Below are 18,682 nucleotides of genomic sequence, written 5' to 3' on the forward strand. Positions count from 1 at the left end.
GGCCCCAATTGCTCAAAATCTTTTTCACTCCATCCTTCCACCTCCAATATGGTCTCCTGCTTCTCCTTTTTCCCTCCTCCTCTGACACATATATCCTCTTTGTCAATCTTTCCTCACTCATTCTCTCCATGAGTCCAAACCATTTCAACACACCCTCTTCTGCTCTCTCAACCACACTTTTTATTACCACATATCTCTTACCCTTTCATTACTTACTTGATCAAACCACCTCACACCACATATTGTCCTCAAACATTTCATTTCCAACACATCCACCCTCCTCCTTACAACCCTATCTATAGCCAAGCATCAATATAACATTGTTGGAACTACTATTCCTTCAAACATACCCATTTTTGCTCTACGAGATAACGTTCTCTCCTTCTACACATTCTTCATCGCTCCCAGAACCTTCGCCCCCTCCCCAATCCTGTCACTCACTTCCACTTTCATGGGTCCATCAGCTGCTAAGTCCACTCCTAGATATCTAAAAGACTTCACTTCCTCCAATTTTTCTCCACTCAAACTTGCATCCCAGTTCTTTCTTCCACTTCCTTGTTTTCCTCTGCACTTTCTCATGATGATATTGCTTTTTCTCACCTTGCTGAATCATCTCAACATTTTCTTGATCAGCTGCTTAACAAACAACAGGCTCATCATTATCAATGTTCATCCATTCCTCTAAGTTTTCCTCTGTAATCTCCTTGGTTATTGCTAACAGCGCTGCCCTTGTTGCAGATCCATAAACTAATGGCTGCAGATTAAAAATAACCTGGACCATGGGAGTTGCCAGACCACAGAGCCCCAGTTTATTGAAGTACAACCTGTGCTACCATGAATATTTCTCTTCTTCTCATAAGTCTACATAAGATTCAGTTCAACAGGATTTTTGCCTAAAGCAGGGCAATATATTGCAATCACTACACATCTTAATTGTATCATAATGATAAATTCCATTTTAGTCAAGTATAAAACAAACTTCTGCTCTGAAAACAATTGCTTCTAATGGTATGATAAAGCAATAAAGAATTAGTTATCCTTGGTAATTTCATCCTAAGCATTCTAGGAAAAAAAGAAAGAAACATCAACAATGAAAAATGAAATGAAATGAGTCATCTGTTCACTCAGTCCAATGGATGTGATTTAAATTCTTATGTTAATATTCAACTAACCTACAGAATTAATTCTTAAATTATTCAAGAAACAATTAAAAACTGTACATGAACTATACATGAATTTTCTTTATGGGCAAAGAATTAGTTTCCAAAATAAGAGAGCACAAAGGCACTTACATGGCATTTTGCCTAGTAGTGGACCACCATTTCCAATGGCTGGACCCACAGGAATTTGCAGAGGTGTAATGTCAAAGGCTGTCATGTCGTCCTCTCCACCACCCTCATCATCATAATTTATTATGTTTTCACGCACATCATCATATGGATCAGCTTTGGGGAAGTGACGTTCCTTTTGCCGATTATACACCACAAACACCAGTACAAGAACTGGGATAAGAAGAAAGACATACAGAATAACAGTTTCTTTTAAACTCCAGTTTAAAATGAGGCAATAAAAAACCATGAATTATTGTAAGAAAATTTCTGAATAAATTTTCATGAAGAACATTCAAATAATGAATACATACTGCATTATAGCTAATTCTATTAAGAGAATGTTATCAGATATCTATACATGTACATTAGTAGCAATTATTTACATGCAGTGATAATACATACTGAATTCATAAGTAACAATAAAATCATCTGAAGAGTATTGAGTATATATTGCAAAATTTTAAGTTTCTGAAACTTGAACACCTTTTCCAGCTATCAGAGAAATGTAAAGCATGCAAAATCTTCCTAAAATGTTTGAGAACCTTCAGGATGAGATGAAACAACAACTCTCAGAACATTTAGAGAAGAGTTCTTCATGTTAGTCTGGCTAGTAAGCAAGTAAAATAATAAATAAATGAATTGGATACCACTTGGGGATAGGAGAGAAATACTTCCTACATATTCTCTAATTGTCATAGAAGAAAACTAAAGGGAGCAGGAGCTGGAAACCCTCTCCTCCTCAGAACACCTCCTGCTCCTTGGAACAAGTGTCAAGTAAGGCGTGTGCCTCGAAGGCTCAGGATGGGGTGTCTAAATCTGAATGAGTGTGGATGTAACCAAGACGAGAAGGGAGAGACAGGTAGTATGTCTTCAGAGAGGAACCAAAATGTTCAGGCTCTAAACAAAACATAGCTAAAGGGGAAAAGTGATAAATGGTTTTGGAATGTCTTAGGGGTAAGCCAAGGGTTCGTGTGAGGGCAAGAGCTATGGATAGGGTTGCACTTCTGATGAAAGAGGAGTTGCTAGAATGGGGGAAAAGCGTAGGGAAGTGAAGTCAGACTGATGAGGGTAAAAATGAAGGTGGATTGAGAAAGGCTAGTAGTGCTCATGCACCTGGAGATGGAAGGACTAAAGAAAAGAAGCGAGTGTTTTGGGGGGAGCACAGTGCATTAAAAGTTTTGATACAAGAAACAGAGTATTAATGATGGGTTATCTGAATGCAAGAGAGAGTAATGTGACAGTTGAGGGTATAATGGGGGGGGGGGGGGGGTTACCTGATGTGTAAAAGAATGGTGAGCAATGAGTGGAAAAGAACCTGGGAATAACTGGTTTAAAAAGAGCAGCATACATACGTATATATGGGTAAGTAAGAAAGATGAAAAGGGGGCATTAACTGGACTATGTACTTACTAACTGAGTAGCATGCAAAGGAAAGACTGTTAGATGTGAAGATGTTGGAAAGGGCAGCTGGTGGGATGTCATCATTACTTGGTGGTGGCAAGCGTGAAGGTTTGTAGAGATTTTAGGAAAGGAGGAAATGATATGGGTGGGATGAAGGATATGAAAGTGAGTGTGCTTGGAAAAGTGGCTTGTGAAGAGATACCAGGAGAGAGGAATGCAGAATGGCAAAAGGTGAAATTAAATGAAGCTAGGGGAATGGGTGAGAAATGGGAGGTGTTTAAGGAAGTACTGCTTACATGTGCATGAGAAGTGTGTGGCATGCAGAAAGTGGGAAGTGAATAAGTGAAAAAGGGTAGGAGTAGTGGAATGATGAAGTTGCTAGTGCAAGAGAAAAGAAGAGGTCTAAGGGTGTTATTTGCAAGGAAGAAGAGTAAGTGATTATGGCAGAAAAAGAGGGCAAATGAAAATTTAAGACTAGCCAGTATCAGCAAAATGAGGCTAACAGTGTGAGGAAAACTTGATATTTAATGGGAACATCAGTGAAAGGAGTAAAAGGGCAATTGGCAATGATAAGATGAAGAGGAGATGCAGTATTTGAAGGAGTACTGAATGTATTTGACAAGGGTGGCAGAAGTAGGGTGTTTGTGGGTTGGGGAAGTATGTGACGTGGATACGTCATGGCTGGTGGTTTGATGTAAGGAGGTCTCAATGAAAGCTTTATGTAGAATGAGTTGCAGCTTACAGGGATGAGATTGGACAAGTATTTACTACAAATGGAGGTGATTGGGATGCTGATTGGTTAGTTAGGATGAGCTGCTTGAGGACTGGTGAATGCCTGTCTAAAAGTAAGGGGAACAAAAACGAATGCACAAATGGCAAAGGTAGTAAGTTTGTTGAATGTAGCCGGAAAGTTGTATGAAAGAGTGGTGGCACACACAGAGCTTCTGATATGGGGTAGCAGTGCATATTCAGGAGTGGTAGATGTGTGGAACAAGTGTTTGCTTTAATGAATGTGTACAAGAAATACTTAAGAGAAACAGAAGGAAGTGTATCAGGCATTTATGTTTCAGAGAAAAAGTATGATGGGATTGACTGAGATGCTCTGTGCCAGGTATTGTGAATGTCTGGCGAGGGAGAAAAGCTGCTAAAAGTAACAATGATGGCACATTCAAGTGACATCTGCAGAGTCGTGCATCCAAGTTTGGTAGGGTATGTGAAAGGTAAATGTTGAGATTAATGTGAATAAAACAATGTTATCAAGTTTAGCAGTGAAGAGGAACAGGAACTGGAGTGTGTTTGAATAAGTAGAACTTAAAGAAAATGAAGGGATTTAGATATCTGAAAGTGAATATGGCAGTAAATGGAATGATGGGGGCTGAAATAAGCCATAGGGTGGGTGAGGTAGCAAAGGTCCTGGGCATACTGAAGAATGCATGGAAAGAGAGGTCATAGTCTGTAAGGACTAAGATAGGTATGTCTGATGGTATGGTAGTGTCTGATGGTATGGTAGTCCTGTTGGTGCGATATGGAAGTGAGGCGTAGGCCTTAATAAAAATGTAAAGAAGAGGGTGTATGTGTCACAAATGAAATGTTTGCAGACAATATGTGGCATTAAGAAATAAAGTATGAGAAGTATATAAGATGGTGTGATGAAATGGTTCTAACATATGAAAATGATGACTAAGAGGGTATGCATGTCAGCAGTGGAGGGTAGAAGGAAAAAAGGGAAATCAAGGATGAGTTGGAAGGATAGAGAAAAGACCTGAAGGTCTGGGGCCTGCACAGGCAAGGTGTGAGGAGTACAAGGGACAGAGTGAACTGGAGCGATATGGTATGCAAATGAGATAGTGCTCTCATTGGGCTAAACAAAGGCAGGTGAAGTGGTTGGGGAAAATCTTGGATGTAGATGGGGCTCTGGTTTTGGTACTTTTCACATGACAGCTTGAGTGCAGATGTGAATAAATTAGGTAATTTCTCACGGTCTGTTTCTGGTGCTACCTCACTAACATGAGAAATGGTGACCATGTTTGTAAAAAAAAAGAGAAAAAAAAGTGTGTTTGTACACATGCACATACACAGAAGGATAGAAAAAGCTTGTCAGAGGCAGCTTCACTATACTGTGATATTGATTAAAGAGGAGAAAACTGGCTCATGAAGAGATTGGAATTTAATGTTTTTAAAAATGAAGTTTATCCCTGGGGATAGGGGGAGATAGAATACTTCCCATGTATTCCCAGTGTGTCGTAGAAGGCGACTAAAGGGGTGGGAGCAGGGGGCTGGAACCCTTCCCTCCTTGGATTTCAGTTTCTTAAAAGGGAAACAGAAAGAGTAAAGTGGGGAGTGCTCATCTTCCTTGAAGGCTCAGATTGGGTGGTCTGAATGTGTGTGGATGTAACCAAGATGAGAGGAGAGGAGAGATAGGTAGTATGTTTGAGGAAAGAAACCTGGATGTTCTTGCTCTGAGGGAAATAAACTCAAGGGTAAAGGGGAAGAGTGGTTTGGGAAAATCTTGGGAGTAAAGTCAGGGGTTGGTGAGAGTGCAAGTGCTAAGGAAATAGCACTACTGATGCAGGAGTTGTGGGAGTATATGTTAGAGTGTAAGAAAGTAAACTCTAGATTGATATGGGTAAGACTGAAAGTGGATGGAGAGATGGATGATTATTGGTGCTTCTGCACCTGGTCATGATAAGAAAGGTCATGAGATGCAAGAGTTTTGGGAGCAGCTGAGTGAGTGTGTCAGCAGCTTTGATGCACGAGACTGGGTTTTAGTGATGGGTGATTTACATGTGAAGTTGAGTAATGTGGCAGTTGAGGGTATAATTGGTGAACATGGGGTATTCAGTGTTGTGAATGGAAATTGTGAAGAGCTTGTAGATTTGTGTGCTGAAAAAAGACTGGTGACTGGGAATACTTGGTTTAAAAAGAGATATACATAAGTATACATATGTGAGTAGGAGAGATGGTCAAAGGGCATTATTAGATTATGTGTTACTGATAGGTGGGTAAAAGAAAGACTTTTGGATGTTAATGTGCTGAGAGGGAAGCTGGAGGGATGTCTGATCACTATCTTGTGGCGGCCAAGGTGAAGATTTGTAGAGGTTTTCAAAAAGCTTCATCTCTTTGATGTATATCAAACTGACTGTTATATTCCTCTCTTGTGTCTACCCTGATGATGTGATTATTACACGAAAGTGCACTTGGGAACTTTTCGTGTTTCATTTTTCCCCGTGGACTCATAGGAATGTGTATGTATATGTTGATATGTATGTATATGTGCATGTATGGGCATTAATGTATACATGTGTATATGAGTGGATGGGCCATTCTTCGTCTGCTTCCTGGTGCTACCTCACTGATGCGGGAAACAGCGATTAAGTATAATAATAACTAATGATAATGATAATAATAATAATAGTAATGATGATAATCATAATAATAATAATAATCATAATAATAGTAATGAAGCTGAGAGAAGCACATGCTCACTACGGGATGTATTGAAAGAACAAAACCTTATCTGGAAAGGAGTGCTGGATGAATAAAAATATTTGATTTGCTTAAAAAACTCATAATGTTAGGGCTATTAATATGAGAAACTTGAATGAGATGTAGTGGGGAGGATGTTACTGCTGTGAAAGAAGTGAATCATGGTAACATTTCTTAAGAGGTACATTAACCCTTTCACAGGTTTGGCCTTCACTGGAAATCTTTTTACTATGGCCAATGATGAATATGCTTTTTCCAAATCTCAGCCCTACATCATTGTGACTTCCTCCCTGTGCAGCAGTAATTACATGGGTTAATACAAAGCATTAGTATGAAATAAAGCATTATACTGTACCAAAGATAGTATTTCTTCATACAAACCAGAACCAGTCTAGAAGCAATTCTTCAAGTATTTCATGCAATTCAATGGAATACATTCCCAGGTTAATATCACTTCATCTCAGAAAAAACTTACTTAGCAATAATGCGAGAATACAGATGACAATGGCAACAACAAAATCAGTGGAGGGTTTGATAATAGTCTCTCCTAAGACAGCAACGCAGTCTTCTCCATAGAAACCGTTGACACAATCACAAGTATAGCCAGGTTCTAAATCACGACATACACCTCCATTATAGCATGGCTGCCACAGTTCACACTCGTTGATGTTGACACAGTCATGAAGGTTTGGAACATACCCTTCAGGACAGCTGAGGAATGAATGATTGAAGTATACTATATACCTGTTGAACCTTATTCCTTTTAGTTGGAGGGATTTGTTTTTCCCCACTGACTCTTAGGAGAATATATCCCTATTTAAACAAAAAAAAAAAGGCAAAGATCATGGGTCATGCAAATTACTTACCACTGGCTATTCATCTGAAAAAATGCTCTATGATCAAGCAAATATAAACTTAAAGAATCAGTGCCATAACTTACTAGGTTAGAGGGTGAGTGGACACGGTGTTTGCTTGGGTAAATGTAGACCAGAAATACTTGGAAAAAACATAGTGACTTGTATCTGGCACTAATGGATCAGAATAAAGTGTACAATGGAGATGATAGACACACATTAAGGAAGGTGCTACGGATACAAGGTGTAAATGGCAAGTTACTGCATGCAGTAAAGAGTCTTTTACCAGGGGAGTAATGCATGTGTATGAGTAGAAAGGAGGAGGATGAACAGTTCCTGGGTCTGGATCAAGGTTGTGTGATATCAACATAGTCATTTATTCTACTTATGGATGGAATGGTGAGGGAGGTAAATGTGATTGTCTTGGAGTGTGGGGCAGGTCTCCAGTATGATGGAGTTGGGGCAACACAAGAGATGAATTAGTTGCTGTTTGCAGATGACAGGACTCTTGTAGGTAATACCAAACAAGAACTCTTGGAGATGGTGACAAAGTTTATGGAAGTGTGCATAAAGATGCATGAAGATGAAGGAGAAAGTAAATGTGAACAAGAGTAAGGTAAAAAGGTGCTACAGGGTGATAAGGGTGGAGCTTCAGTTTAAATGGGAAGGACCTGGAGAAAGAGGAGTGCTTTAAGTACCTAGGAGTGTCCATGGGGGGGATCAGCATCCAGGACACATAAAAGACTGAGTGGGAGAAGTGCATTTCTAAGGGCAAAGATAACTTATGTTTGAATTTATAGTAGTCCCATCAGAATAGTATGGATGCATTTCTCTGGCCCTAAATGTAAAACAATGAGGAGAGATGAGAATGAAATTATATGCCTGAGAACAACATGTAGCTGACATAGGTTGCCTATGTAAGGGATGACAGTAAGAGAGAGAAGTGTGGTTGTAACTGCAGTCTAAATGAGAGGGGTTACCAGGCTGTTGTAATGATTTGGGAATATGAAAAGAATAAGTGGAGAAAGAGTGACCTTGAGGATGTGTAAGGTGGATGTTGAAGGAGCAAATAAGAGAGGAACACAAGAGATGTTACAATGTTGGGAAGGAGATTTTGGGATATCACAGGTAGAATTAACTGAATTATGTGATTACTATTTGTGTGCTACAGGGAGAGTCTTATACTCATCTTGCCCCATCTCTTAACTTTATAAGTATCATGATTTTTACTCTTGCGTATGTATGTACACACCCACCTTAACTTAGACAGGTTGTGTGTGTGTGTATTTGTGTGTGTGTGTGTGTGTGTGTAGAGGCAGTGGCAGCTATACTTTCCACTGAACCATGTCATGTGAAAATCATTAAGGTAAACTCTGTCTTATGTGAAGCTTGGCTGTGTGTGGTAGGTGCTAGTTTCACTGTATAATAAATGACAGATGGAAATTAGATGTAGGCAAATGAGGCCACTGTTTGTTACTTCCTGATGACATCTTGTAAAAAATTATATAATAATTTTTATGTGACTTGCCCAGGTATTAACTGTTCTGCTAATGCTGTATAAGTAGCTTTTATGTTACTGCACAATAAAAGCCATGCAAGCAATTCAGCTTTTTCAAGCTAATATAAATGGATTTAGAAACCAAATGGAGATGATGTCTTGTTTCAACTGTGTCCATTCAGCTTGTGGCTTTGGCTTACATACCTGTGATCATTGTGTCTTTCGAAACTGCTGACAAAATGACTTTCAGCTACTCTCTTAATTTTCTTACCTAAAATGATAAGAAGACAAACAAGAATGGCAGCCAAAGCACCAAGGCTGAGTCGCACAGTCCTGCCCTCCTGCAAAAGTTCACAGTTCTTGCCATAGTAGCCTCGCGGGCAGTCACAAATGTAAGAAGGTTCCTGATTATGACAAGTGCCACCATTTTGACATGGGTCATTTAGACATTCATCCTGGTCCACACACACTTTCTCATTACTGGAAAGTATGGTGCCATCTTCACATCTGATAATTCAGTTTTAATATAAAGTCATATGTATATGGAACAAGTAAAGTTTTGTAGTTTATTAATAAAATTTCATGTGCAGGAATTTACATATGTTGGTATATCCAATATTACCAGTTCCCAAGAAGACGTAAGCAGCAAAAAGAAAAGACAGTACAGTTATTAGTCTGTGTCCTATAAAATTTCAATATTAAGAACATGCCTTATAAATATATATGAAATACTGTTAAATATCAAGCCCAAAAAGAAGACAGTTTTACAAACTTTATTAAGATATTTATTTCTGAGCTTTAATAAGGCAAACCAAGCATACTCCAGGCTCTAAGCTCTATCCCAGTTGCTCTAGGCTGCACATTACTTGGAAAATGGTTCAGAAATGGTATAGTGGCTCCAAATACAGAAAAATGGTTCAGAAATGGTATAGTGGCTCCAAAAACTTGCACCATGATAGGTAACAATAGACAACATGAAATACTATCTTTTTATCAACAAAGCTGGACAACACAGGTTGCCAACCCACCCAATGCCCTGTGAAACCCAGTAACTAATTAGATGCGCATGTCCATATTTAAAACTATCAGTGGCAGGGATAAGTTTATCTTTGGCTTATTGACTTAGTCTCAAAAATGTATTTCACTTTAAGCAAAACTGAGTTGGAAATTATAAAATATGGAAGTCGTAATAAATGATCCACCATACAGTGACAGACACGTGCTTATAATTAGGTAGTCGCATGAGTATAAAAGACAACAAATTCCAGGACAACCAAACATGAAATGGGCTGTAGCTTAACACACCCTCATTAACAGCTAGAATCTATGATTCTTCAAGTCACAGAACACTTTCAACTCAGGAACCATAAAAAATCAAAGATTTTTAACAAAACATTTGGTGGCTTAAAACTCAGCTGCATACTATATTACTATTTTGAGCTTACAGCATCTGATGTTGTCACAATATAAAACTGATGCATTTATATCTAATTAAATATGAGACGTTCTGACTGATTTTCTACATTTCAGGTAGGATACATGCCTTGTATGATACATATACCTCCTGTCCATAAAATGCATTACCACTTAGTTGCTTTATAAAAATCCAAAAAATCTGGACAACAGCACCTAATCCAAAGTCTTCTTTGTCAACTTAAAGTGCATAATTACTGATCTTACAAGACAGTGCTACATATGACTTACCATTCTAAGTGGAAAGCAGAACTTCCCTCTTCTATGAGGCTCACAGTATATGGTTCCATATACACTAAACATACTAAAAATTTCTATCTTCCTAGACAGGTCACAAACTTTAACTGGCATCAGCAAATGGCAACTGTCAGACATCCCAGGCACCCACACCTCAGATAGAATGCAATCCTGCTCCTCTCTCCAAGATCCTTATATTTACCTCTCTCACAACCCATCCATAAACTTCTGTAGCTTTCTTCCTACACCAAATATTCATAACACCTCCACAAAGCATTTCTATCTGATGCTTTCTCCAGATCAATAAATGTCACATACAAATACCTCTCCTTCTCAAAGTGTTTCTTACATAAAGTCTTCTGTGCAAACACTTGATCTATGCAACAGGGATCACTCCTGACACTACATTATTCTGTCCCATTTTGATCCTCTGTGTATGTCACCACCCTCTAATATAAAGTATAATGTATTCTCCACAAACATATACCTCTGTAAACTGAATATTCCCTTTTGTTTCCCTTTCCTTTATTTCAATGACACTACACAGTCATTTTACCAATCCTCAGGACCTCACTTTAAGCCATATCTGTGATGAAAATCCTATCAACCACCTGAGAAATTTGAATGCAATCCTATCACTCCAGCCTCTTTGACGTGATTCATATTACACAAGGCATTCACCACCTTTTCTCTTTTCTCTTTTTTTTTTTTTTTTTTTTTTTTATTTTTTTTTTTTTTTTTTTTTTACAAAACCACTCCCTTCCCATATTTTTCTCCAAAGAGAGAATAGAGCAAGAAGCCTAGAGAGGATTTTTCCCTCAAAGGCTGTCATCTACTCTTGACACTGCCTTGTTTGCATGGCATATGGACGACATATGGATTGAAAATGATTTTGAGCGATCGGGGACTGAACATACCGGAGGGTGAAAGCTGTGCAAGCAATAGAGTGAATTGGAATGATGTGGTATACTGGGGTTGACGTGCTGTCAATGGACTGAATATGGGCATGTGAAGCATCTGGGGTAAACCATGGAAAGTTTTGTGGGGCCAGGATGTGGAAAGGGAGCTGTGGTTTCGGTGCATTACACATGACAGCCAGTTGTTGTGTGTAATGCATTGAAACCACAGCTCCCTTTCCACATCCAGGCCCCACAAAACTTCCCATGGTTTACCCTAGACACTTCACATGCCCTGGTTCAATCCATTGACAGCATGTCGACCCTGGTATACCACATCATTCCAATTCACTCTATTCCTTGCACGCCTTACACCCTCCTGCATGTTCAGGCCCCAATCGCTCAAAATCTTTTTCACTCCATCCTTCCACTTTCAATTCGGTCTCCCACTTCTCGTTCCCTCCACCTCTAACACATATATCCTCTTTGTCAATCTTTCCTCACTCATTCTCTCCATGTGACCAAGCCATTTTAATACACCCTCTTCTGCTCTCTCAACCACACTCTTTTCCTTACCACACATCTCTCTTACCCTTTCATTACTTAATCAAACTACCTCACACCACCTATTGTCCTTAAACATTTCATTTCCAACACATCCACCCTCCTCCACACAACCCTATCTATAGCCCATGCCTTGCAACCATATAACATAGTTGGCACTAATATTCCTTCAAACATATCCAATTTTGCTCTCCGAGAATATGTTCTCTCCTTCCGCAGATTCTCCATTGCTCCCAGAATCTTCGCTCCCTCCCCCACCCTGTGACTCACTTCTGCTTCCATGGTTCCATCTGCTGCTAAGTCCACTTCCAGATATCTAAAACACTTCACTTCCTTCAATTTTTCTCTATTCAAACACACATTCCAACTGACTTGTCCCTCAACTCTACTGAACTTAATAACCTTGCTCTTATTCACATTTACATTCACTCTCCTCTCTTCCTACTGATACACATGCCTTACATCCTTGGTAAAAACTTTTCAGTGCTTCTAACAACTTACCTCCCACAACATATACTCTTAAAACCTTCCACAAAACATCTCTATCAACCCTATCATATGCCTTCTCCAGATCCATAAATGGTACATACAAATCCATTTGTTTTTCTAAGTATTTCTCACATACATTCTTCAAAGCAAACATCTGATCCAAACATCCTCTACCACTTCAGAAACCACTCTGCTCCCCGATCTGATGCTCTGTACATGCCTTCACCCTCTCAATCATACCCTCCCATAAAATACCCCAGGAATACTCAACAAGCTTATGCCTCTGCAGTATGAACACTCACCTTTATCCCCTTTGCCTTTGTACAATAGCACTATGCATGCATTCTGCCAATCCTCAGGCACTTCACCATGGTCCAGACATACACTGAATATCCTTACCAACCAATCAACAACACAGTCACCCCCTTTTTTAATAAAGTCCGCTGCAATACCATCTAAGCCTGCCACTTTGCCAGAATTCATCTTCTGCAAAGCTTTCACTGCCTCATCTCTCTTCACCAAATCATTCGTACTGACCCTCTTACTTCGTACACTACCCCGACCAAAACACCCTATATCTGCCACTCATCATCAAACACATTCAACAAACCTTCAAAATACTCACTCCATCACTATCTGTTATCACTTCCCCACTTGCAGGGTGAGGTGGTTTGATTAAGTAATGAAAGGGTAAGAGGAATGTGTGGTAATAAAAAGAGTGTGGGTGAGAGAGCAGAAGAGGATGTGTGTTGAAATGGTTTGGACATATGGAGAGCATGAGAAGAAAGATTGACAAGAAGGATATATGTGTCAGAGGTGGAGGGAACAAGGAGAAATGGGAGACCAAAATGTGTATATGAATGGATGGGCCATTCTTCATTTGTTTCTTAGCGCTACTTTGCTAACGCAAGAAAAGGCGATCAAGTACAATTATATATCTTATACTTGTTTGCTGTTTCCTGCAGTATCCAAGTAATGTCCAGATCAGATGATCTGCTTCATTTGCTCATATCCAATTTTTAAGAATACAACGTGTAAAGCATTAACACAACAGATCCCTAGTCCATATCAGAACCCAATACACTGTTCTGTGGTTTCCCTGACTTCCTATGCACTAGTTCAGCCCAGTGACTGCATGTATACCACATCCTAATTTTTTTTTTTTTTATCTTGTACATGTCTCATCCCCTGAATGTTTAGGCCGCAACTGCTAAAAGCCTCTTTAATCCTATCTTTCCACCTCTTTCTCAGTCTTCTCTACTTCTTTACTCCCTCCATTCCTGACATGTATAATCTCTTAGTTCCACTTTGCTTATCCTCTCCATGCGTCCAAACCATTACAGGATACCCTTGTCAGCTCTCTCAATTATACTCTTCTTACTACCACATCTCTCTAATAGTATCATTTCTTAAGAGACCATCCCATCTCACTCCACAAATCATCTTCATGCATTTCATTCCAAACACGTCTATCCTCTTCCGTTCTTTTGCATTCAGGGCCAAAGTATCTCATTCATGCAACACTGCTGAGGCTACTATCATATGCCTTTAAACATATCCATCTTTGCTCTAAGAGAGTGTGCCTCTCCTTCCAAACATTCAATAAATCAAGGACCTATACTAGCATTGCTGGACTCTGTCTGCATGTGGGTACACTGTAAAGAAAAAGTAAGCTTAGGCAAGGCTGTATCACTGTAAATGGACAAGGAGTTGTCTTGTCAAGGGATTTCTTGATTTACCGTTGATTTACAGGCGTCCATTACTTCCCTCCTGATTGGTATGCAACCTTAAAGCTGCAGGAGCCCCATTAAATGGGTTCTAGAGCTGCATAATTAATCAAAATCCATATATATCAGACTCCACTGACATGTAATTATCTATTTGTGCTGTATGGTGGAAGGAGTTTCACAACTGTGAGGCATTATCTCTTGAAACATTCTATATCATGCAACTTCTTAAATTTATGCATTCTGTTTGCCTGCATTAAGTGGTTATATTAAGAGCAAGGATACTCTTCTGTTGAGGATATATCAGTGTCTATGGAAAAAAAAAAGTCGTCAGTTGAGGAACTTTGCTCTAAAGTAGTCCATCATTTCCTTGCTTCTTGGAGTGCAGGCTTGAAGCACCTGTAGCCTCCTAATGGTGTCCTGGTATTTTATAAATAATAAAATCATATATGGGGGTGTTACCTGCTTCACCTGCAAGGGTTACCCATAATTATGCAAGAAACCTCAATGAAACTGTAATCACCTATCTGTACCATATAGGGAGAGAGTTTTACATTTGTGGGACTCCATTTCTTGAATATTCTCCATCACACAACTCATATTTTTGTATGCTGTCTGCATTTACCACATCTTCATTCATTTTATTCCATTAATCTGATTGTTTTATTCCAACCTCTTAAAAGATCTGTTCACCATCTCTGTCACTAATCCCTTTAAAAAATGAAAGGTGATCAGGTCACCCTTCACTCTTCCATGGAGGGTAAATATGAAGCATCTAGGCTTTCCCTATAACTCAACTCTCTTAAGTGAGGTAATATTTCTGTTACTCTCGTTTACAACTTCTCTAAGAGCTCTTTTTGTGTTCTTTAGCTGCACCTTCTAGTTTTGGCCTTATGTATATGAACAGCTTGCCAAGCAATTCCTTACTCATGAACTTGAATGTTATTTGCTAGCATACAGGTGGTCTCAATTATTTTTCTCCTAATATGGGACTCTAGCAACAGGTTAGGGACAATGTTGACTCCCACAGCCTTCTCACACAAAGATCCCTGCAGCTTCTTTCTTGCTGGATGATAATCATAATGATGCATTCTTTCACTAAGATCCATCCTTATTACTTTACATTCACTTGGGGTGACTTTCATCAACCATGTATCAGACCAACTCAAAGTTTGTCAAGGTCCCCTTGTAAGGTGGCGTAATCCTCTACACTTTTTACTTTCCTCGATACCTTTACATTATCTGTAAACATATTCAAGTATGGGTCTATATCCTCAGGCAAGTTACTTTGATAGATTAATAATAATCCTGAAAGAACAAAACCCTGTGGCTTTCCACCAGTTACCTCGACCCATTTTCAAAAGGCCCCTTTGATATATCCTTTGATGCCTTCCAACTGGATAATCTTCATTCTATCAAAGGATTTTTCTCTAATTCATGCCAGCTTTTATATCAGCAATGCAGTCCAGTGCCAAATGCTATCTGTCACTCCCTAAATCTGTCCTGTTTCTCACTTAGGTCATTTCTCCTCTGTATCATCACTGGATGCAAAAGACTAATGTCTCATTTAGGATCTTGTTACTCCAAGAAAGTCCATAATTTCACTGCTCCTGCATGGTGTGCAGCCCCAAAGCTACAAGAGCCCAATAAGAAGGATCCTGGGAATGTGCTATAATTATCATTAGTATAATAATTTCTCCCTTATCCCTGGGGATAAAGGAGAAAGAACACTTCCCACGTATTCCCTGCATGTCATAGAAGGAGGCTAAAAGGAAAAGGAGCGAGGGGCCGGAAATCCTCCCCTCTCATTTTTAGTTTTCCAAAATAAGGAACAGAGGAGAGGGCCAAGTGAGGATATTCCCTCAAAGGCTCAGTCCTCTGTTCTTAACACTACCTTCCTAATGCAGGAAATGGCGAACAGTATAAAAAAAAAAGATAATAATAATAATTATGGGGAAACAGAGTAGAAGAATACTCGAGGGAGAAAAATGGTGGAAGAATGTGTGGAATGGTGTATGCAAGGGAGGCATGTTAGGACAGGGATAAGAGGAGATTTTTTTTGCCATGGCCAAATATTGGATGGGAGATCCTGGAGGGAATGAGCATCAGAGGTAGAGATAGATAGATATATCATTATCATTATATATTTTTTCTCTTTTCCTACATATTCAACATTTTCTTCATTTGTGAGGTAGCATTAAGAACAGAGGACTGAGCCTTTGAGGGAACATCCTCACTTGGCCCCCTTTTCTGGTCCTTTTTTTTTTTTTTTCAGGAAAGTAGAAAACTGGAGGGGAGAATTTCCAGCCCCCCACTCTCCCTCCCCTTTTAGTCGCCTTCTACGACACGCAGGGAATACGTGGGAAGTATTCTTTCTCCCCTGTCCCAGAGATAATCATTATAGAATATATAAGGTAAATAATAATGTAAAATAATAAGGTAAATAATAAATATATAAGGATAATCATTATATAATATACTACGTAAAATGCATTATATTTTTTGCCACCACCTGCATGAAAACTTTCTGTAGCTTTATTGGATACTGGACAACAATGTTTCAAATGGCTGATTGGGATAAAGAGTAAAGAAGGGCCAGCATCATTTGCTGACCATACAAGTTAACATTACTTTGATGAATTTTTAAGTCAATTACTGTGATGCAAATGTTACAGGTGATTGAGCCACACACATTAGTCTATGGAACATTTTCCCTTGTAATATGCTATACAGTGTAAACTTTGTAGAGTGAGTACTTAAGCCTGTAGTAAACTTGGCTCACCGTCAAGCCGAGAAATTGTAACAGATCTACAAAATGGAATCCGAAATTAGGAAGCATCATAAAGTACCCAAAACATTTTCCACACTGCATCCTGCTAAGCATGGGATCCCACTTGCTTTATGTCATGCATTTCCCAAAGTCATACAAACAGATCTTACAATTACCTATATTGTTCTCTTTTCTAGATGCAACTGAGTGCTACCATAATGATAAATACACAACATTCTAATTTCCATCAATGTAATTTCTTAATACCTTATGTTGTTGTTCGTTTACATTCAATCGCAAACATATATATGAACCTGCTAATTAATTGTTTGTATAATACACTAATGAATTCAAGTTGTGACAGATGGTCCTTAGTTCCTCCCCATAAAGGTCAAGAGTTTATAAAACACTAACATCCTTCAAAGGCAGAGAGGTACGTTTGAAAGTTGCTGTAACTAAGGCTATTCTGTGATAAATCTTATTTTACTACTAATACTGGGGAATTCATGACATATCACACAGTCAATTTTTGCAATTTCAGTTCAAGATCCACTGACAATTATCATAAATCTATTAACAATTTACAGTATTGTAAAAAAAACATATGCATCTATAGTGGGAAGAAACCTAGGATTTTTTTTTATATATTCTATCCATCTATATCTCTGAAATTTCATTCATATTAAAGATTTTTCCCTAATAAATAATGCGTATAATAAAATTCATATTTCTGTCAATGCTATACTTTGACTCCACTACACTGTACATAAAAACAGTTTATAGTAGAAAAAGTTTATTATGACATTTTCAAATAACTAAAAATCATCATCACCACAATTACATGAAGTCATAACCTAAGAAGTCATTTGATACTGTCCGATTTCCAATATTTTTCAACCAGCAGGTTTTTCATCAATTATCTCATCCAAATTGGTTAACAATTTTTTTGTCAGTTATATGTGAAAAGGGATGTGGATGATAAAGACTGAAGTATTAATCTTTGACCAAGGATACAGAGTTCAGTAGATACCTGATCTGACTACTGAAATGATAAAATTATAACAATTGGCCTACTATTCTCATCTTAAAGGTATTTTGAATATTCATGAACAACATTGGTATGCTGTAATTCTCAAAATTTTCTGAGTTACGCTTCTTGATGGGAGATCAAATAATTCAAATGAACTCAAGCTGTAATTCTAGGGATTTTAACAATAACTTCCATGCTTTAATTTGTAGAAAATACGAATTTACAAATACTTTACCAAGGGCTATTCACAATCAAAAACTGATTTTGTACATAAAATAAAAGAGGCTTTCCTACATATCTGTCAAAGATTGTATAAAAAAAAAGTTAATGATTTTATAGGGTGTAAAATCTTTACTTGTTTGTATAATGTATAAAAGTATCAATTACCCTAATCACACTGAATCAAACTTTCAATTACTTACCCACACTCATGTTTCATCCATAAATCTTTGCAGATGAATGGAGCAAGACATGTGACATTGACACACTGATTCTGAGAGATGCAGTTCCTGACCAGGTTACGAAACATTGTAGCTTGTCCCCACTGGGTGCCATTAAGTCCAGGAGGAAGAGGCAAATGTTTTCCTTCTAGACGTATGTCATCCAAACAACCTACAGAGACAACCAACATATTTGATAATATTACTCATGTATTCGTTCAAATGATGAATTAGATATGTAAAAGGATATGGGTATAATGGATTGATAATTCTGTCAGCATTAATTTTTTTCTTCTGTATTCTAATAAGTTCCCTTCTTTCATCTCCAACTTCCATGTATATTCACCATTTCCTGCGTTAGCAAGGTAGCGTTCCAGAACAGACGACCAAACCTTAATGGGAAAACTCTTCACTTAGTCCCCTTCTCTGTTCCTTCTCTTGGAAAAGTAAAATGCATGTATAATACAGAATGAGCATCCCTAATCT

At 38.4% G+C, this 18,682-nt stretch overlaps 1 protein-coding gene and 1 long non-coding RNA gene across 9 annotated transcripts in view; one reads left to right on the forward strand and one right to left on the reverse strand.

The window, feature by feature from the left end:
* The window catches only part of LOC139745690 (uncharacterized), a 106,458-nt gene extending 105,172 nt beyond the window's left edge, over nucleotides 1-1,286 (forward strand). Inside the window, exon 6 of the long non-coding RNA XR_011711916.1 lies at nucleotides 739-1,286. This is a non-coding gene — a long non-coding RNA (uncharacterized lncRNA). The remainder of the gene's footprint in view (nucleotides 1-738) is intronic.
* CadN (neural cadherin) overlaps nucleotides 1-18,682 on the reverse strand; it is a 722,349-nt gene that overhangs the window by 10,980 nt on the left and 692,687 nt on the right. For 5 of the 8 annotated variants that reach the window (XM_071656109.1, XM_071656108.1, XM_071656102.1 and 2 more), the window contains exons 24-26: nucleotides 18,179-18,368; nucleotides 6,694-6,929; nucleotides 1,293-1,502 (exon numbers count right to left, since the gene is read on the reverse strand). In XM_071656109.1, the coding sequence (XP_071512210.1) occupies nucleotides 1,293-1,502; nucleotides 6,694-6,929; nucleotides 18,179-18,368 (636 nt within the window). Of the gene's footprint in view, nucleotides 1-1,292; nucleotides 1,503-6,693; nucleotides 6,930-8,841; nucleotides 9,078-18,178; nucleotides 18,369-18,682 lie in introns of all 8 variants that reach the window. The other 3 variants (XM_071656106.1, XM_071656105.1, XM_071656104.1) reach the window with 1 other exon arrangement.

This window comes from Panulirus ornatus, chromosome 62 (genome assembly GCF_036320965.1).
Source record: "Panulirus ornatus isolate Po-2019 chromosome 62, ASM3632096v1, whole genome shotgun sequence".
Taxonomy (NCBI): Eukaryota; Metazoa; Arthropoda; class Malacostraca; order Decapoda; family Palinuridae; genus Panulirus; species Panulirus ornatus.